The following is a 23051-nucleotide window of genomic DNA, read 5'->3' as shown; positions in this document are numbered from 1 at the left end:
AGTAGTTCTGGAGATAATCGACCAAGTCTGCAAATTCTCTTAATTTCTTACACCAGTGTATATATTGATCATTTTTGTCACACCACGGTCATTTTCTGCATGCGAGGGCTAATTAGACCAGGACCTACAATTTATTGCAGATTCCGAATGGCAGGCTTGTTTTTTATACTCATATTTATATATATACAATTAATTTTTATACAACACCCATAAAATATACTTATGGTTGTCTTATTTTAAGCATGGATAGCTTCTCAATTTATCCCAACATGTTTATCGTATTTCTTTTTAAATGTGTCAATTGTGTTAGAATTTACTACCCCAAGGGTAAGCTATTCCATTTATTAGCAACCCTAGTTATAGTATTAGTAGTAATAAACAACTCTAGTAGTAGTAGTAAACAACCCAATGTTTAGTATTTCTGAAAATATAGATAACATTGGTTTATTGCTTGTAACATGATAACAATCCATACTACTAAAGAGCAGCAGTTTTGTAATGCATATAACATTTTTTTTTTGCATTAAAATTTGATTTGTAATTTCTGATTAAAAGTTTTTATGGTTCCGAGGACTGGACAGACCCTGATTTTCATTCCAATAGGGTGCCTAATTCTTCAGTGCTAGTCTTTTTACACAGTAGGCGCCCGAGTGACCACAGTGGTAAGATGCTCGTCTTCCACTATGAAGGTTACTGCCAAGGTCCATGGGTTTGAATCCGGGCATAGAATGTCAGAAACAAGTTCTTCACCTACCAAGCATGGGGCGACCACCGATAGATGGCACCTTCATTTCCCACCCAACTCCACTGGTTGGAAATTGCTGTGTGACGATATATGACAGAAGTTGGTGTGCTCTAAAATAGTCCTTTTACACAGGGAGGATTGCATTAATTTGTTCTCTCAGAGTTATGTAAATAATGTGAATACATATTTATTTCAAATGCATTTATTGAAAGAATTTATGCAATAAATGCATTTAAATACACATTGAAAAGAGGACAAATAGTTTTAAATCAGCAATTTATATATTTTTTAATGAAACTACCACATACAGGGTGTTTTTAAATTAATACAGCAAACTTCAAGGTGTGATAGAACATGATGAAACAAACACTTTTCACCCTAAAAAGTTCGGTCACATATGTAGCAGTTGGCCACTAAAGAGTGCTTTAAATTTTAGCTCAAACACACAGTCTAACACAAGTTGGAAAAGAAGAGAGGCACGAAACATAGGAAAAAAACATTAACCCTTTAAGGGGCATTGACAAGATATCTCGCCTCCTTAAAGGACTCTTATTTTAGCATTAACAAGCCTAGATATAGTACAAAGTTGATTTCCAATGAAGCACATTTTCTCATCCCTTTTACTTAGCACCTACTTACATAATTAGGAAAGATATGATATTTTATAGGGGGTTTATTGATTTCTGCTATGCCACTTAAAGGGTTAATGAAGGCAAACAAGCATCAATAACTGCTAGACATTACCTAAGGACTCCAGTATGTTCTGGAAAACAGCAAGCATTTTCAGAACACACACATATGGGAGTTTTTACATCAATGATGTAAAGCTTGTGTCCAGAATTATAGTCAAAATTTTGAACTGCTTTTGTGAGGTTCTTGTTTGTATGTAGTTACTGATGTTTTTACATGCTATTTCGTTTTTATCTATTGTTCCCTTGTATGCAAATCGGATTGTATTATTTTGTCATGTCAAACAGTTATTGATGTTTATTTTTATCATCATTAAAACATTTTTCCATGTTTTGTGCCTTCCCCCCCCCCACCCACTTTTCCAACCTTCATCACATTATATTTTTGTGCTGAAATAGAAAGCGTTCTCTCTAGCAACCAACCGCTACATTTGTCACTATATTTTCTATCGTGAAAAGTGTTAGTTTTTTAGTGTTCTATCATTCTTTGAAGTATGTTGTATTAGTTTAGAAATATTCTGTATAGAAGAAAGTGTTTTGAGACAAAGTCGGGTGATTAAGTATTAAAAGTAAATATATTCTGCGATTTTTTTACTTTTATTTATGAGGTGTGTATGTTTCTTTTTTTGCATAGGATTATCTAACTGCTTTACATGTAGCTGCTCACTGTGGTCATGTGAAAGTTGCTAAGTTACTTCTGGATCGTAAAGCAGACCCAAATGCTAGAGCTCTCAATGGATTCACTCCTTTACATATTGCTTGTAAAAAAAATCGTATGAAAGTTGTTGAGCTACTTCTCAAAAATGGGGCTTCGATTGAAGCTACAACTGAGGTTTGAATCTATAGAACTTCTACTAATATAATTTTTTTTCTATGAACAATTGCTATTAACAACTGCTTTGATATAGTCAAATATTGATTTTTTTTAAAGCACAATATTCCAAGCACAGTCTGAATTTTTTAATTGTGTATTCAGCAAACTTTTTAAATATAAATCATCCATAAATGATACAAATATGTTATATGTCATGTGATTTCTAAAGATTTTTTTACAAAGGGCCTATAGCATAGAGTTATTTCTAGCTATAGTCCATTCATGGTCAAGTTTGCAGTGAAGAGAAGGATAGAGAGTGTATCCTCACACCACAGAATATCGTGTAGCCAGTCAATTTGTCGCACTCAATTCTTTGCATGTCAATTTGTTGTAGGACAAATTTCATCATGGTACAAGTTTGTCGCAGCATTAATTTGTCGCATAACAAATTTCATCATGGTACAAGTTTGTCGCAGCATTAATTTGTCGCATAACAAATTCATTGTAGCATCAATTTATTGCAGCGTCAATTTACTGCAATGCCAATTCTTCACAGTACATGTTCCATGTGATCTTATATATAGGTTTTTGTTTCATGTGTGAAATAAGAAACATGACGAAAAGTATACACTGTGGTAAAAATAATTCTTTTTTGTCATTTCGAAAAGATCATCAAAATTAAAATTTCAATTGATATTTTATTATTTAGTAATTTAATTACTATATCAATGCTTAAAAATCTTTAAAAATTTATTTTTGCTGTGATGAAATTTCAATATTCTGTGGAAAAATTTTTGTGTTTATGATATTCCCCAAATTGCAGTGGAGCCTCTGTTTGAGTGTAAACTTGTATCTGGTCCATGGGCTGGTGAGTTTCTGCCCACCAACATTTGCCACTACAGTATCTCCATAAGTACCTGAAATATTTAATTATTTAATAATTTAATTTTCACCATATAAGTCACACTTCATTTTTTCTGTCAGGATTTTTTTTTCTTGCTGCGAGGAGTGTTGGGACACATACTAAGATAATAAATTATAATTTAAAAATAATAATAAATTTTCAACAGATAAGTCATGCTTTATGCTTCTTTTACCGACCCGCTTTGTTGCACTAGCAAACAACGGAATGTTGCACAGTGAATAAGAATAATAAATCAAGAAGTGACAAAAAGGCATACCACAAGAAATTCATTCTGGGACCATTGTTGTTTTTAATTTATATCAATGATTCTTGTAAATTGAAACTAAACAAAAAATTGATATCTTTTGCTTATGACACAGTAATGACACTGAAATGGAAAGTCTCATAAAAAGTGGAAGAGGACTTATATAAAATCAATTTATTGCTAATAAAACATAAACTGAAATTAAACATACAAAAAACTAATTACACATTTAAAAAAAAACAGTAACACATCTGCATTAAAATCCCTATCCACTGTCAAATAATTACCCAGTCTAACTGTCAAGAAATAGTGTGTCTGAATATTGTTTTGACATAATAATATGAGATGATTTGAGATGTACATTGAATTGAGGGCAAATAATTTAAAAATAAGACTTTTTACATATATAAACACTTAGATGTATTGTCAGTAAAAAAATTCCTTGAAGATGTTCTCTGTATGAATATATTCAATAGTGAATTACAGAATTTGTGTTTGATCGTGGGGGGGGGGGGGTTGATTGCAATTTATTATCTTGGTCTGTGTTTCAACACCCCTTACTGTGAGAAATGGAAATCCTAACAGAAAGCGCAAAGTGCAGCTTATTAAATTAAATTTTGAAATTTGATTGCAATTTATCATTTTGGTGTGTGCCTCAATGTCCCTCAATGACTTCAATGAATACTTTCTTTCATTTGTTAAAAATTAAAACAGGTACAGGGAGAGGGAACATTTCCAATAAAAAAAATTAGTTTCACTTTACGCCTGAAACAAAAACCCTATTTATAAGATCACAATAAGCATGTAAAGTATTTAAATTTTTTCACATGAATTGACATCATGACAACATGATGCGACGACAAGTTTGCACCATGACACAATGACTCAGCAACAAGTTTGCACCATGACAAAATGACTCAGCAACAAGTTTGTAACACGATGAAATGGCTTGGCATCAAATTTATACCACAACGAGTTTGTAGCACATTGAATTGATGCTGTGACGAATTGACCTAGACCCAGAATATAGTTCTAACATATTCAAGATTGTTGTGTAGTATATGCACATAAAATTTTTGTGATATTTATGATTATGACATATTCTTTAATATTATTGGATTGAATTCAAAATGAATAAGTTAAAAATACTGGCTACAGTCATCAGTTATCCATGCCAAATGTGTCCACATTTTGGCTCTATATCCTTGGATGTTTCATTGCCAAAATCACCATTAGGTGTTTTGATCTGTATTTTGTTATAATTTTTTTTTAAATCTCATTCATTTGTCAAGTTAGAAAAACAGTAATGATACAAGACAGACTTACGAAATGGAAAAATATTACCAATACACGTTTTTTCATAACTAGACTTTGATGGATTTATATATTCACTCATTCATTTAAGAAAATGTTTCCTTTGATATAAATAATATGTTCAATGGAACCTATGGTCACTATCCCCTCAAAGCGTCAGAAAAGGTGTAAACTAAATTGTCCACATAGAAGATTCAATAGTGGAAAAAAAGAGACATAATAAAATTATAAGTTGCATGATCCCATGCATCCTATCAGCAAAAAACTTAAAGGATGTGCTCAAAGTGATATCCAAGGGTGTCATTGCACAGTTCACATCAGCGAATGAAAGACTGGCACACTCTCTTGTAGACTCCTGGTATTAGTACATTTCAAATTTGTGGAATAAAGAAATATGGATTGTGACCATAGGATCCATTGTATATATTGTTTGTCTTGATAGACACTATCATTCATTAAATTTTTTCTAAACAGTTTACGAACACCTTCTTAAATGAACATCATACATACAGTCTGTCTCCAAAGTTTTGATACAATAGATTTTTAACTGTGCCAAAAATTTATACTCATTTTGGGGTGAAATTTTTAGAAACCAATATTTTTTAAAACATATTTGTGATGAATATACGAGGCATGCTTTTTAAGTAAGTACCATTTTGAAATTCTGCCGCTGCAGTGCTGTGATTGGCATTCCGCGCATGCGCGCTGTGTACGCCATCTGTTGGCAAACTATAGGTACCATTATGGGAACATTCTACCATGTTTAAGTTTGTTTGTGAGTATTTGAAATGCCTTCACAGATTAAGAATGCCTCCAACTGTGAAATACGTCCTGTGATTCGTTTTCTTAGTGCTAAAGGCATGAAAGCGGCTGAAATTAATTGTGAGATCAGTGAGGTGTATGGAAGAAACATTATGAGCGATGGAATGGTACGGAAATGGGTTAGAGCTTTTAAAGATGGCCGCACAAATGTTCATAATGAGGAACGAAGTGGGCGACCTTCTGTCATTACTGAAGATTTGGTGTAGAAAATTGACAAAAAATTGAGGGACAACAGACGCTTACGATTTTGTCATTATCTAATGAGTTTCCTCAAATTTCCAGAAGTGTTCTCTATGAAATTGTGACCGAACGCTTAAATTATCGAAAGTTGTGCAATCAAAAACAAAAGGCATGGCATGTGAGTGTGTTGCAGTCGTTGTCAAATCAGGGGGCAGACATCTATGAGGATGGGATTCAAAAGCTGGTTGTACGGTACGATAAATGCCTTAATATTGGTGGAAATTATGTTGAAAAGTAGATGAAAGTACAGGCTTTTTCATGAAAAAAAATATTTTTAATGAAAGTCAACTTGTTTTATTTTTATTTCAAAATGGTACTTACTTAAAAAACATGCCTCGTATCCAGGAAGATTGGATAATTTATTAAAACATTGTTATATATTTAATTATATTATAATGCAGTAGACTCTTGCTAATCTGGCACATATGAGACCAAGATGTGCCAAATTATCAAAATCACCAGATTGCTGGAAGTCAATTGAAATAGTCCATTTAAATAATATAAACTTCTGCACAAAGACATGCAGTGACATATTCTTCTTCTATGATCGAAGAAAACCCGCCAAAAAATGCCGGATTACTGGATGGCAGGGGCGCCGAAAGTCAGAAATGATTGGTGTTGCTCAAAGTATGCGAGTCATTTCTCTGTACAGGCAATAATATTTGCCCCTTTTTTCGAGTAGAGTGTCCCGTTTTTTCAAATCTATTCGATTTTAGCGATGACCCGTTCTTCAACCTACTTTTGTAGTAGTGGTAAGATTTTTACACTACAGTAAAATGTAACAAACCTATGCAGGAGGGGGTACAGGGGTCCCGTGTCTGCAGTCTTAATGCAGGGACCCACCTAGGCACAGCCCGGGAGCCTCAAGAGAACGCGGGTCTCACAAAAATGAGAACCAGTTAAAATTTTTGAGAATTTGCCAAGGGGGATCTCAGAAAAATCGCTTAGCCCTGGGGCCCATGATGCTCTAAAGACGGCCCTGCCCAAGAGACAAATTAAAATTATTTTTTGAATAAATTAAAATATTGAAAGAAAATACCTTTTTATGTGTGCTATATTTTTCAATTTCTGTTAATTTAAAATGTTTTTTGAAGGTAATGAATTGAAAATGTCTCTGGGACCGATGCCCTAAGTCCCCTCCATAATATTCACATAAAACTGTGAAATTCTATTATAAACCGATAAAGTGGTGGAAAATGGGTTTAATCATCAATCAAAGATGGTTTTGGTCATCAATTCTTTAAAACCATGCTAATGCGTATTCTGAAATCGAATAGTTCTGTGGTATGTATTTTATAGTTTTTAATCAATAATTATGGATTGGATTGTTGATGATTTAGTTGAATTCGCGTTTCAAGTTCTCCGATAATTTAAATTGACAACCATCACCACACAGTAACGTTGCGGGTCATTTGAGTATAGTGTTTCAGAATATTGGGGGAAGCTTACATATTGAAAACAGAAAGTGATGCAAATACATAATGCAGGGGTTCTCAAACTGTGTGCCGCGGCATCCTGCAAAGGTTTTCCGAAGAGATTGTTAAACTGCTCTGGGGTGCCACGGATAAGCGTTGATTAGGAAAAGAGGTGCCGCGGGTGGGAAAAGTTTGAGAGTCCCTGACATATAAGTGTATAAGAGGCTCCACACATCCTCCAACGCTGCCTGCGCTAGGATCTTTGACGGGCCTCCAGGTCAAGTGATTTTTCTGAGGTCCTGTTACGCAAATTATCGAAAGTTTCAACCAGATCTAATTTTTGTGAGGTTCCTCTTCTCTTGGACCCCCGAGCGGTGCCTGGGTGGGCCCATTCTTTTTGACGGCACTCCCGCCCTTTGGGCCGTTCAAGGATTACGTCAGCAAATTTTTAGCCATTTTTGACCCCCCCCCCTCCTTGTCAGCAAAAGCCAGAAAAACTCTGACCCCCTCCCCCCTTGTCAGCAAAATTTCGTCAGCACCGCTCTCTACCTCTTAACGCATATTGTTAGGATTATAAACGTACGCAGGAGGGAGGGCCATAGGGGCTCGTGCGCCCCCCCAGACGAAAAAAATGTTTTTTTAATGTAAAAAAAAAATTTTTTTTTTAATTAAAATTTTGAAAGAAAATACCTTTATATGTGTTGTTATAATCGATTTCTGTTAATTTCAATGCTATTTGAAGGGTAAGAACTCAATATTTCTCTTTCAGAAATTGATTGCGACCCACCCTTTAAGCCATACATGGTAAACCCTGGACCCCCCGGACCAAATGTGGGCTTCAAGGTTATACACTGAAGAGCCAAAAAAACTGGTACACCTGCCTAATATTGTGTAGGGCCCCCGCGAGCCCGCAGAAGTGCCGCAACACGACGTGGCATGGACTCGACTAATGTCTGAAGTAGTGCTGGAGGTACTTGACACCATGAATCCTGCTTGGCTGTCCATAAATCTGTAGGAGTAAGAGGGAGTGGAGATCTCTTCTGAACAGCACATTGCAAGGCATCCCAGATATGCTCAATAATGTTCATGTCTGGGGATTTAGGTGGCCAGCGGAAATGTCTAAAGTCAGAAGAGTGTTCCTGGAGCAACTTTGTAGCAATTCTAGACATGTGGGGTGTCGCATTGTCCTTCTGAAATTGTCCAAGTCCGTCGGAATGCACAATGGACATGAATGGGTGCAGGTGATCAGACAGGATGCTTACTTACCTGTCAGAGTCGTATCTAGACGTATCAGGGGTCCCATATCATGCCAACTGCACACACCCCATACCATCACAGAGCCTCCACCAGCTTGAACAGTCCCCTGTTGACATGTAGGGTCCATGGATTCATGAGGTTGTCTCCATACCCGTACACGTCCATCAGCTCGAAGCAATTGGAACCGAGACTCATCAGACCAGGCAACGTGTTTCCAGTCTTCAACAGTCCAATGTCGGTGTTGTCGGGCCCAGGCGAGGCGTAAAGCTTTGTGTCGTGCAGTCATCAAGGGTACACGAGTGGGCCTTCGGCTCCGAAAGCCCATATCGATGATGTTTCGTTGAATGTTTCGTTTTTTTTAATTATATGTTTCTGTGTCTGTATTTGTTTATTTAAACTTATGTTGAGCTTTGAATTTTAATTTTGATAATAGCACTGGAATAAACAATTCTGTGGTTTGATTTTTTTTATTTATTTATTTTTTTTGCTGTATAAACTTCAGATAACAAAGCTATGCCATTATTGCATTTATTTATTGCTTTATTTTACGTTTTCATTTCATTCAGCGACAAGTTTCATTTTCTCAACGACTTTTTTTGTACTTTTTAACTACATCGATGAGACTATTGATTGATGCCTTTTAACCCTTTACACGGCATAATAGCAATAAGCTTCCTTATGATTTTCAGCAGTAAATGAGTATATAAAGTAATGAAAAAGTAATGGGTATAGATTGGTGTTTTCAAAATGTGCGTCGCTGTTTCTAGGGACATCGGCAACCTTTATGTGGGGTGTCGTAGCGAGCTTGAGGTATTGATTTGTGCACCTATTTATGCTTTGAAGAAGTTCTTTCCGGGAAAATATCTATTCATCTATCCTGAAGAGACGCTGACGAATCATGAATTAGGCAAGGAAGCCGTGGTTGACAAAAGTTTGTGAACCATTGGTATAGGGAAAATTGTTCCACTGAGAGAGGGATGAACTTTACAAAATATTTGGGCTTACCAATGCTAAAATAAGGAGGCGAGATATCTTGTTAATGCCACTCAAAGGATTGAGATCCATCTGAAATCAGTGATGAAATGTACCGTCTCCAGTCTATTGCTATGACTACCGTTGTGGTATTGAGATTCAATGATGCTCATTTTATTCTCATGCTTAATGGACATATAGGGTGTATGGGAAAGTCCCTTGGACCTGAAATGACTTGCAAACAAAAAGAGCTACAGCAATGCAACTCCTTACAAGGAAAGGGTCCCACGGATGTCTTCAAAAATTTAAATTTTTTAAAAAAGCAATATTTGAGCTATGTTCAAATGGTGATTGGTATAATTGGTATTGCTGAGCAATAACATTCAAATGATTGGTATTGCTTTAGCAACCCAAGCAGATATGTTCCGGCGTCCCTGCTGGATGGGCCAGATTGAGAGAGAGTTTACTGTATATGTGTAATTAGTTATTATTTATAAAATTATATATTGTTACTTATTATGGATACTAGTTTGCAATAGCCTGTCAAAATAAAAAAATCTAAGATAACAATCACTTGTGCTTTTGGTGTGTTATATTTATCATATACCTATTTCACACACAATGAAAAAATTTGTAATAAACTTTGAATATATAATTTCATTTTCAGTCTGGACTTTCACCTCTTCATGTCGCTTCTTTTATGGGCTGCATGAATATCGTCATACATCTTATTCAAAGTGGAGCAAATCCTGATTTGCCAACTGTTCGAGGAGAAACACCTCTTCATCTTGCTGCTCGTGCCAATCAAATTGACATAATTAGAATTTTGTTGAGAAATGGAGCTAATGTTGATGCTAGAGCGAGAGTGAGTGTTCTGTATCATATATTTGCAAGCATGCAATTTTATATAGTGTATCCAATCTACATTTAAATACAGCCACTCTGTGACTTAGAACAGAATCCATTCCAAGTATTGTCCATAAGTCAAATCATTCATAAGTTGAAATCACACCAATTCACTAATGTGAGATCAGAAATGGGACAATCCCGTTCGAAAAGAATGTTCATGTTAAGTTGAAGAAAAATAAGGTTGAGAAAAAAATCTTTATTCTTCTGAATAATGCAGGTTAAATCACAAAGTTTCATTCTGTAGTTTATAATGGCTTATAATCACCATTCGATAGTGAATACCAACATCTATTTTTTCCCATTATAAATTTATTCATAACATGTGATGTCCTTCTTTATCTTTCTCTCCACTTCCTGAAATCAAGCTGTATTTTCATGTTTTTTTTCAATCATCTGCAGACCTTCATTAGTTTTACTAAAAGCTTGGGATTAATTTCGCTCTGAAAATGTTTCTGAGCCCAAAAACTCCATGGGTCTCAATTTTTTTTTTTTTTCGCTACTTTAAACTTCTACACTCTAACAAATGTTCATTGGTTTATTTTTATCATCTTCAACTGGTTGGACCATATCCTTATTTTTCAAGTCAAAATTTTACTCTTTTTCTATATTCACCAGAGCTGTAGCCACAAATTACTTTTGAAGGGGTACAACTGGTGTTTTGAGGGGAGAAGTGGTTGAAAAATTGACATTACCATGTTATTTCACATATTTTGGCCATTTTTTCACATTTTGGGCCACACAAGTGTTACAGCCCTACAGCCGTCCCTGGATTCTTGGCCTTTATTATCAATACACGGGCCAATGCAAATTTTTTAGCCACAGGACTATCTTTGGAATAGCTGACTGTAGCACATATACTTCTAATTGTGAAAAGTTTCCAAATGACCTATAGTTTGTTAAAATGCCATAATTTTTTGTAAGAGATGGTACACGTGAAAGATTAACATAATTAACTTTTTATGCACTCCCAGTTTGCTAAAACTTACAGGCAATCAAATGTAGAACCCACTTTGAAAAATTATTCACAAAAAGTTCTCCATTTTTTATTACAATTTATGGAGAGATTTGATTTTAAAGTTAGGTTTAGGTTAGATCGATATGCCATCAGGTTTTAGAGACTATACTTACAGAGGGACATTCACTTGGTCGAGGAGGAGCAGAGAAGAGCCACATGTGCTGTTGATGGCACACAGGGCTTAAGCTATGAGGAGAGACTTGATTTTTTTTTAAAATTTTTTACATTAGAAGAGTGCAGATGTTGGGGGATATGATCGAAGTGTTTAAAACTTTCAAGGAGATGGATAAAATGAACCATGAGATATTAATACATCATCAATCAAATGCTTTGACGAGGGCACAGACACCAGTATCAATTGGCAAGGGACAATTCTAGGTTGTGGTGTGTTGCAGGGAGTTTTTCTCTAATAGGGTTGTGAATAAATGGAATTTTACCTCCAGGGGCCATGAATTCTAACACAATTGATATGTTTAAAAAAATATGATGAACTTATTGGGATAAATCGAGAAGCTATCTATATTTGGATGAGACAATCATAATTTTTTTATGGGCAGTATATTTTTTTTTTTAATCGTAATCATTAGTTTTTTATTGCTCTTATTGGATTGTTGTATTTTTGATATAGTGTAGATATATATTCACCATCCATATTTTTATAGTAATCTTTTTTCAGCCATCTCGTTGGGCATTTTGTCTGTTGTGGCCTTTGTATTTCGGGCATTTATCCCCTATTGTTGAAGGGTTTTTCATAAATTATATGAAATTGCAAATTAAATACAAAATATAAAAAGAAGTGTCTCTATTATGACGATCGGCAAACTTTTCTCTCTGTACTCACCTTGACAATAATATCCTGAAAGTATGTTTCCTTGATTGACTGTGGATTGAGAAAATTCATCTCTATCTACTATCACAATTCGCTGATGCAGAAGGATCTTTGATCATTTTTGTCACACCACAGTCATTTTCTGCGCACGAGGGCTAAGGATCTAGAATTTATTGCCGATTTCAAACAGCAGTGTTAGACATTTTCTTTTTTTATGCTCACTGAGAGGTTGGAGTAGTAGCAATCTTTTAAGTAGAAGGAGGCTGAAAATCCTCTACTTCAACATGTCATGCTATCTGCTATCATGCATGTTATAAGAAAAAAAGAAGCTTATGTCTGTGGTATAGTGGGCAGTGCACTTGCCCAGATTGCAAGAGAACTACCAACCATTCAATTCCCATTGGAGATCAGCAAATGTTTCTAGGTTCACCTTGACAATAACATCCAGAAAGTATAATATCATATTCCTATTACTAGTATAATCGTAGGATTCCTATTGACAGCATAATCGTAGTATTCCTATTAATAGTATATAATCATAGTATTCCTATTAATAGTATATAATCATAGTATTCCTATTAATAGTATATAATCATAATATTTCTATTAATTGTGTAATCATAGCATTCCTATTAGTAGTGTAATTAATAGTATTCCTATTAATAGTATAATCATAGTATTCCTTGATTCTATGTGTGAGCTTCACAAGTCAGTGCTATTAACAGACACTCATTGAATATTTGTTTCAGCAGACTGTCATGTTGCTATCTAGAGAGTCGAATACTTTTTGTCATAAGTACTCTGTCCAGTAGCAATTGTTCAACCCATTTCAGTCATGTGATGTGGTTATCTATAGTTATTTATAGTCCTAGGTGAACATAGCTTTGTACGTCTTCTATTTCCATATAATGTATTACTGTATTTTAACACAAATATGTTTTTGTATTTTAACACACTTATACTTGATATATTTTAACACACATATGTATTTAATTCAAAAAAGCAATTTTGCTTTTCTTTTCTTTTTTTAATTTTTGTATATTTTCCTCCTTTTTGATGTTTGCATATTTAATGCTACCAAATTGTAACAGGATAATGGCCTGGCAATAAAATTCTGTCTGTCTGTCTTCTATTTCCATATTGTTAGACAACATTTTTTTTAAGGTAAAAGAGTTCAACATAATTTTTGTCTTTTGTAGGTTAATTTTCAATACCAGTTGAATGTTAGCTTTGCCGGTTCTTGCATAATTTTTCTTATTCATCTAAGATTATTCCCAATTATTATAATGGCATTGATAAAATGTAAGTGATTGAAAATTCTCCATTTATTTTGCTATTGTTTCATTATCCCAATCTAGATCTCCAAAAACTTTTTCCAAAGTGACAAGACTATTTCACTGGACAATTTACTGCTATAATTATTTTTGTGAAAATACTGTACTGTCACTTTATGCAACTCTTTCTCCAAGTATGATCTTTACTTTACCCTTATTCAAAAAGTATAGTTGTGAGTGCTCTTCTTTGTCTTATTCTTCTTCTGTGTATCTAAAGTTTTAACTGTAGCAGTTAAGAAGCTGGATTTAAGGACTTCCTCAAAATTAATCATTTTTAAATGGACTCAAAAGAGCGGACTTTCTCCTTTACTTCAAATCCAAATTGAAATGTGAACTCAATCTTCAAGTACTCACCATCTTTTTTCTTTACCCATGCATTTTAAAATTCTCCATAGACATTTAAATTTCAATACCTCCAGTATTATCTCCAAGCCAACATATATCTTTAGCAGACTTGAACATCCATACAAGATAAACCATATTTCTGCTTCCGCCGACTGTTTTAAATTTAGTTTCTTTCTGCATACCATAACTAACTGGAACTTACTCCCCCTCCACTGTCATTGATTCATCCATGCTTTTTAAATTTTTGAAAAATGCAAAACATTTCTGTCACCATCAACCGCATTCTCGTGTATAGGCCTCGCCCAACAATATTGTATAACTAAATAAAATAATAAATATAATGGTAATTTGTAGAATTTTACCTTTTTACGAATCATTTGATATTTGCATCAGTGTTCTTTCTGGGTTTTTTTTATTATTTATAGCAATGAGAGTGAGAAAAAAAAAACTAGAATCCATTAGGGGGAAAGGTTAGTCAATTGAAGCATTGTTTTAATAACATTGGCAAATGAACATTCATTAGCCACCATTCATAGCCCACCTATTAAATTTGATATTTTATATACTTTCCAAATGTTGTATTTCATCGTGATTTTGGGCAATGACAATTTGCAAACCATAGTTTGTATGTGATCAGCTGACTAGAATTAGATTTTTGTGTCGTTTCCTGGTCTGTACAGGCTGTTTGATGACTTACAAGCTACCAAGGGAGATCTATGAAGAAAAACACAAGCCTGCACATGTGTGAATGTTAGTGGGGGGAATTGGGTTGGTGCTGGGATACAAGTATCTTTGTAAAGAGTGGGCTCATAGGAAGAGTTTGCCTTTGAAGTAACTTACATTTTTAGAGAAAAATCACAGCTGGTCTTATGCTGCGCATAAAACCCCTTGGATAATGTGACGTGATCTGGAAAGACATTAATCTGGATCTTTTGAGTTGGCCTTCTGTGAGTGGGATTAGCAGATGTCCTCCTTTTTGATATCATTTCAAGGATCGTCCTATATTTTAGAAAATTTATTCTTTTATCCCCCTTTTTTCATTTTTTCTGATTTTTTTCTTCACTCTGAAACATATCTCTTCACTGATGTGAGTGTTTATCTATTTTTGTTTCCTACGCATTTTTACATGGTTTTACAAATCGCTGTCTGAATTATTGAATATCAGAACCCAAGTTGCCTCCAAGCAAGGCAGATGCTATTCTTACCATAGCCCAGCTTGTTCCAGGATAATATGAAAAATAGTCAGAGAAACAGTTCTGGAAGAAGAAAACCACAACATCTATTTTGAGAACACGATTGTTTGCTCACCAACAGCTAATGCCGTGCACTCAAGAGGGGGAAGGAGGGGGTCTTATTTAGGGTGACAATATTTCCTCAAGAAAAATACTGGAAATTTGGTTTGCAAATACAGGAAAATATGGGACATCACCAAAAAGTTGCCAAATTACATTGAAATTGCTAATTAAGCCAAAAACTAACCAAACTTTTCTAAAATGCCACAAATAGATGTTTTCAATACCCAAGTTTGAAAATATTTTCAGAATAAGTTTATCTGTGATGATTCAGAAATTTGAATACTTTTTTTTTCATTAATCGATTCAAATTTATTTTTTCCATCCATCACTCAACCTTTTCCCTCAAATGAAGGGGAAAAGGCTGGTACCAGAACATTCTCACATATTTGTTTATAGTTCTACTTTGTGCTCTGAATGTATTTTTTCTACAAAATATATAATAAAAAAAGAATTTTCGGTGAAATTCACAGGCTATGTCTATGTTTTATTTATAAAAATCAATGTTACTCTCAACGCACAAGATTTTGAGTAAAATCTATTAAAGGAATTAACTAATTCACAGCTACCTGTCAATTGCAAAAGCAGCAGGCTACTCAGGGAAAAAAAAGTTAATTACCATTACTGCTCTGTAGGATTTATGTATGTTTAGAAACACTGCCTCACTAAAAATTTTGGAAACTAAAGTGTTGTGAATACATGTAATACTCAGAGAAAATACAAATATATATATCACACAGGAAATAATTTTAACTCATCAACTTATAGTTATTGAGTTATGAAAATTACCTGTGTCAACATTTTTAATGAAAATAACAAATGCAAGTTAACTCTGTTTGAAAAACTGGAAAAACCAGGACATTTTTGCAAAAAAGTTGGGACAGCTAGAAAAACAAAAAACCAGGATTGTCCTGTCCTGGTCCAGAGAAAATTCAACTGCCCCTGCGGGGAATCGAACCCACGTCCTTTCACTTTCTGGGTGAACCTAGACCACTAGACTACAGAGGCACCGAATCTCTCAATCCAAATTTTCCATTTTCCTCTCCAAATTCTCCATTTTTTCTCTCTTTCCAAAATATATCTTCGCAACATCCAGTTGTTAAAACCTTCGTATGATAGCGGAGAGTGACGTCATCCTTGTCTAAGTCACCATCTGGTGGCAGCGTCAGCAGTTGTGAGCTTGGCCTGAGTCTGGTCCGGCTGTCCATGTACGGTCCCTTTCAGTGTACACGAGCTCCAAGGAAAGATTGAGAGATTCTGTGCCTCTGTAGTCTAGTGGTCTAGGGCGTTCATCCGGAAAGTGAAAGGACGTGGGTTCGATTCCCCGCAGGGGCAGGTGAATTTTCTCTCTTTCCAAAATATATCTTCGCAACATCCAGTTGTTAAAACCTTCGTATGATAGCGGAGAGTGACGTCATCCTTGTCTAAGTCACCATCTGGTGGCAGCGTCAGCAGTTGTGAGCTTGGCCTGAGTCTGGTCCGGCTGTCCATGTACGGTCCCTTTCAGTGTACACGAGCTCCAAGGAAAGATTGAGAGATTCTGTGCCTCTGTAGTCTAGTGGTCTAGGGCGTTCATCCGGAAAGTGAAAGGACGTGGGTTCGATTCCCCGCAGGGGCAGGTGAATTTTCTCTCTTTCCAAAATATATCTTCGCAACATCCAGTTGTTAAAACTTTCGTATGATAGCGGAGAGTGACGTCATCCTTGTCTAATTATGTCTTGCATGCACATTATGTTAAAATGTCGAAATATGTTTCATTTGATCATTTTTGTTGTACCACAGCATTTTTGTCACATGAGAGCTAATTAGATCAGGACCTACAATTTATTTCCTATTAGGAACAGCAGTCTTTTAATACTTAGCAAGATGTTGGTAGGCTAAGTCCTTGGCGTGAGACTCCCTGCAGTAGCAATCTTTTCTCTAAGGTCATGTCACTGTTTCTGTTGTACCCATGGCCCCCACATCCTGGAGTGGGGCCCCCCGGTCAGACTTTTCACGGGTTCCTTCTGTAGTTAATTTATAGCATGAAAAAGCAAAAAATGATGAGTACTGTCCCAGGCCCCAGGTCCCAGAGCCCTGTCAGCCCCCCTATGTGGGGGCCATGGTTGTACCCCCACATCAGGAAAGTTTTTGACAGGGACTAATAAAGTTGTTTAACCCTTGATGAGGTTAGCAGAGTGCGGCATACCTAAAATTGTTTATATCGTTAGCCATTTCGGAAAGAACTGCCACCAGTGTTGTGAAGTACATAATAAAAACCTTTTTTTAAAGTTATTTATTAAATATAAAAAACATGATAGTACCAGACTACATGTTACATTAACAAGGTGAAGAGAAAGTAAGATCATACACTGAAGATACATTCCACTTATATAGACTACACATCATATGATGTCATTCATATACATGAGATAATAGTAGCATAATTTACATGTGATACCCCCTCCCCCCTAACACACAAAATATTATTTTATCAGAATGTGAAGCTATCTGGTCATGATTTGCATGAGATTGGGAAAAGAAAACATCCAATCATTTGTGGTTGAAACTGCAAACTCAGAATCTCATTTGCTTTAAATTTAGTCAGGAGATATTAATGAAAGAGTTGAGGTTTTTTTTAACAAAATGGAAAATCAATCAGAAGGGAATTTATAGATTGATTTTTTTTTTATTAGTAAATATATAAATGTGTGCACCTAACTTTTATTCACATTGGATCCCACTTATAAAGTTTTCTAAATAGCCATCATAAAATATATGATGGTGATATTTCAATAAAAAAGATTAGAAAATATACAGTGATTATTTACAAAATGAAAAACTTGATTGATGAACATTTTTTAAAAGATTTATTCTATACATGGATATGTTCAGTTGTCAATTATGCAATCAGTGTCTGGGGAGGAGAATATTATGAGAATATTCGGAAATTAGATGATATGTATTACAGAATAAGATCTCAAATATCAATCAATAGTTCCAAAATACAATGCCATACTCTAACTTTGAGACAAAATATTTTGTACAGAGTTATCAAATTTTCACAATTAAATGAAAATTACTTAATGAAAAATCAAAATAGAACTACAAATAGATATTATCGAATTTATCAAGTGCCAAAGCCAAATCAAACATTATATAAAAAGATCTTTCCTTTATTGCCCCTAAGATATTAAACATTTTTTACACTGAAAATCAATTTAATAATAATAAAAATATAAATCACATGATTTTTGACTTCTTCCAGACACATAGATCACGAAAACATTTAGATGAATGTATTGAAAGAGTATATAAAAACAATACTGAACTAAGTACAAGTAAAGAGTATAATAATAAAAAATAGAAATGATGTATGATAATTATATTATATTGAGCTTCACGATAAGCAACTTAATTGTGAACTTTATTCAGATATATACATTAACGAAAATACACTGGAACACATATCTAATAAATATAATAATGCTGTTGCAAAAGTAAACAAAAAATATTCTATAGATTTAATACCTTTAGGCCTTCTGGAAGGACTTTTCAGTCCATTGAGGCTACAAAGTGTTTGTCTAATTTACCTGGGTCCTGGGACCCAGTTAAATTAGAGTACAGAGCCATCACTGTTCTCCTTTGGTTGAGCTGTATGCAGGCAAAGATACAGGACAATGCGTCTAGAGGGTCAATGAATTGTGTTGGTTTGGGGGATCCTCCCATACTTTGTAGGACAGATCAAAATTTTTCACATATCGCACAGCTCTTGAGAGGGGGCGAGATTACCCCCTTTGAATCCGCTCTTGGCTGCATGCAACGTAGATTGAAATTAGAATGTTAAAACTTTGGTGGTAATTACAGATTGGCCAGTAATTTTTTTATATCGTCTTTCCTAAAAAAAAAAGAACCATCTTTACATTGTTCTAGTCCTTCAGCACATCTTGTTTTAAGTCATTTTGTATATAAAGCAGGCATCATTTTATCCTATATTGAAACACATGAAACACTAAACCCCAGTAGTACACTATATCGTTAGTATATAGGACCGGTACCGGTCTGATATACTAACGATTTTGTGTGCTATTGGGGAAATATACTTACAATTCCCAAAACGATCATTTTTGCAGCTTTCAGTTGATTTATTTTGCTTTTCAGGAAGATCAGACTCCACTGCACATAGCTGCCAGACTTGGAAATGTTGACATTGTGAGCTTGCTATTACAGCATGGTGCTGCAGTAGATGCCACAACCAAGGATCTGTATACTGCTCTCCATATAGCAGCCAAAGAAGGTCAAGAAGAAGTTGCAACAGTGCTCATCGATCATAATGCATCGTTGATAGCAGGCACCAAGGTGTATATTATATATAGATTTAAATAAGTTTATAAAATTTCTTGTATTGAATATTCAAAGTCTTAGGGCACAAATTTTGACAACATATTAATATTTTTAAGAATATTGAGTGAACCAATAGATATTATATGTTTAAGCGAAATATGGATTGAAAATTATGAAATATTGAACTACTATATTGCAGGCTTTGAAAATACAAATGACTACTATTGTTGTGTAAACTGTAGAACTTATAATAGATCAGGGGGAGTAATAATGTATATCAATAGCAAAATCAAATCTGTAAAGAAAAACCATTCAAAATTTGTCTCAGCTGAAGAATTATGTATCGGACTCCCAGATTATGGTACTGATATATTATTATTATACAAATACAAATACAACGCCACAACAGGCAAATTGCCCAACGAGGTGGCTGACTTAAGAACATCATGGATCCCCGAGCCATTTTTTGGAGGCCCCACCTACTACTGCTACACCACACATGCCCCCCCCCCCGCGGAACCCCCCCAACGAACCGGTACCTGCGGGAATGTGCGTGTACGTGTAGTGCAACCTGACGTAAAGTTTGTTTCTGTGTAATGCTTGTTATGTGTAGTGCTGTCATCTGCCCCCAGTTTTACTAACTATGAGTGAAGTGTTATGGTTGAATGATTTACCGTTGTAGGACTGTTGCTCTCTGTGGCGAGACTTTTTAACGGGGAGATCGGCTCGCATTTGCGCCTTGAAGTTGGGAACCACAGAAAACCAACTTCAGCCGACCACCACTGTGGGGTTCGAACCCGGATCCTCGCATCACGAGTCCGGCACCATTCACATTCTTATAATATATCATTTTTAATGAAGAACTAGAATCAAATATGAAAAATTTAAAAAACAATACATTAATGGTTGGAGATATTAATATAAACTTACATAGCCTAGATAACGAAACATCAAAATACCTTGATATAATGGCAGGAAACAGATTTGTACCCCTTCATACAAATACAAGAGAAATTAATGAATCTTAAACATGTTTAGATCATATTTTTTATAGAACATAAATAAACACAACACAACAATTTCTGGTATACAAAACTCAAATAACAGACTATTATCCAGTAATAGGATTTATAAATTTTTTACAAAAAAAATCAGGAAAAAAAATAATCAAGACAAACATTTAAATGTAATAAATTATAATAAATTTGAAGATTTTATTGCAAATATAAATTTGGTTGGTGTCCTAGAAAAAAGATGTCTAGAAAATAAATACAAATGATTCTTGGATACTATAACACCAAATTCCAATCTCTGGACAAAGCCAGTTAAAAAGAAACCCAAAAAACCAAAAACAATTGGATCATGAAGGAAATAGTAAACAGAATAAATTACAAAGAAAGAGTGTACAAAAAATATAAAAACACCCAATTATTGTTTCATATGAATTAGAATACAAGAACTATAATAAAGATCTGAAAATGTATGTTAAAAAATAAAACAGGAGCACATTAGGGATACATTTAGGCTATATGGAAATAACAAGAAACAGCAATGGAAATGTATAAATCACAATGTTCTAAATAAAAATGTATAAATCACAATGTTCTAAATAAAAATGTATAAATCACAATGTTCTAAATAAAAATGTATAAATCACAATGTTCTAAATAAAAATGTATAAATCACAATGTTCTAAATAAAAATGTATAAATCACAATGTTCTAAATAAAAATGTATAAATCACAATGTTCTAAATAAAAATGTAAAGCACAATACCCTTCCAATTTCTGGTAGCAATAAACATCTAGCAAAAAGATTCAATGAGGATTTTATAACAAGGAACATAGAAGAAATGGAATTAGGTATAGACCGTAACTGTGAGGAGGAGCAAACAATAACTAACTCTAACAACTCAATGTACTTTTTCAAAATTAATGATAATGAGATCAAGGAGATTATAACAAAATTAAAGATTAACAAAGCAAGTGGATATGATCGAATAACCCCTAAGATGTTGAAAATTATCGCCCATTATCACATAGACATAATAAAAGACCTAATTAACTCATCTATATTAAATGGATACTTTATTGGGAGTTGAAATATGCCATTGTACACATCCCATTTATAAAACAGGAGAGACAGATAATTTATTGAACTACAGACCTGTATGACTTCCCATTTTTTCAAAAGTAATAGAAAAGTGTATGAAAAAACAACTCATAAGTTTCTTAAATTATCAGAACTATCTAGCACCTAACCAATATGGGTTTCAAAAAGGTAAAAATACAGAAATGGCCATTTTAGAACTAAGTAATTATTTGAACACCAGGTTTAACTATGATAAATATTCAATAACGGTTTTTCTGGATTTAAAATGAGCTTTTGACTATGTGGATCTAATGATACTAACAGAGAAATTATCATTAGCTGGTACATATGAGGTAATACATTAAACTGGTTTTAAACATATTGCTTTAATAGAAAACAACCAGTTAAAATAGGTGAAAAAATCAGTACATTTCTAGAAGTAAAAAAAGGAGTACCCAGGGATCAGTTCTCAAGCCGATTTTGTTTCTTGTTTATATAAATGACATATTCAAACTGAATATAAATGGTAAATTGATTTCTTTCACTGACAACACAATACTGTATATTGAAGACACCGAAATTACAAATTTACTAAAAAAAGTTAAAGAGGACCTATTCAAAATCAACAACTTTCTTAAGAAAAATAAACTTAAACTAAATATACAAAACACAAAATACATATGCTTAAAAACAAGAAATATAAATAATTTAACTGACATAAAAATCAAAATCCATGATCACTCCATGCCAATATATTTCACAATGTAACTGCCATGAAATTGGGAAAGAGTTCAGGAATACAACTACTAGGAATAATAATACAAGATGACCTAAAATGGAACTCGCAATGTGAAAAAAAAAAAAAATCAAGAACGTATGCCGCCATTTTATATAGATTAAAAAAAACAATAGACAATAACTTTCTAAACGATTTATTTTATGTTTGGATATACTCAATAGAAACATGGAATTACTGCTTGGGTAGGTGCTTATCAAACAGATATACAAAAGCTTTATAATATATATAATAAAATATGGTCCCTAATAACAAACACCATAGCAAACAATAATGCAACAAAATGTCACAAACTAATTCTAAGACAAAACTAAGACTTATAAAATTTTCATTCTCGAACAATAAATAACTAGAAACAAAACAAAATGGAACCTCAAATTAAATAACATCTATCAAGTGCCAAAAACAAATAAAACGTTATTCCAAAAGAGTTATAGATATACCGCCCCAAAAATAATGAACCTATACCATGCAATTAATCATACAAATAATAACATAAGATCCAATTTTATTATCCAATGTTATTGTAATGTCATTTTTTTTGTGGGGTTTTTTTCGGTTGTTTTGATTGTATATTTTGTATTGTGTTCAGTCAAAAAAAAATTGATGCGGGACCAGATTAAGATACTTGAAGGCCCTGTGCACTTAGGTAATTTCTGTGCCCCCCCCCTCCCCCATTT

The 23051-nt window shown here is 34.2% G+C and overlaps 1 protein-coding gene across 19 annotated transcripts in view; it reads left to right on the top strand.

Moving 5' to 3' along the window:
- Positions 1 to 23051, top strand: part of LOC149080678 (uncharacterized) — a 312101-nt gene that overhangs the window by 98745 nt on the left and 190305 nt on the right. For all 19 annotated transcript variants that reach the window (XM_089239891.1, XM_089239884.1, XM_089239883.1 and 16 more), the window contains exons 10-12: positions 2069 to 2266; positions 10105 to 10302; positions 19302 to 19499. In XM_089239891.1, the coding sequence (XP_089096017.1) occupies positions 2069 to 2266; positions 10105 to 10302; positions 19302 to 19499 (594 nt within the window). The remainder of the gene's footprint in view (positions 1 to 2068; positions 2267 to 10104; positions 10303 to 19301; positions 19500 to 23051) is intronic.

This window comes from Pholcus phalangioides, unplaced genomic scaffold (genome assembly GCF_987345545.1).
Source record: "Pholcus phalangioides strain wild (caught in Gottingen) unplaced genomic scaffold, Ppha-v1.0 ptg000011l_1, whole genome shotgun sequence".
NCBI lineage: Eukaryota > Metazoa > Arthropoda > Arachnida > Araneae > Pholcidae > Pholcus > Pholcus phalangioides.
Note: the sequence above shows the minus strand (reverse complement) of the source record. Positions and strands in the feature narration are given on the sequence as shown.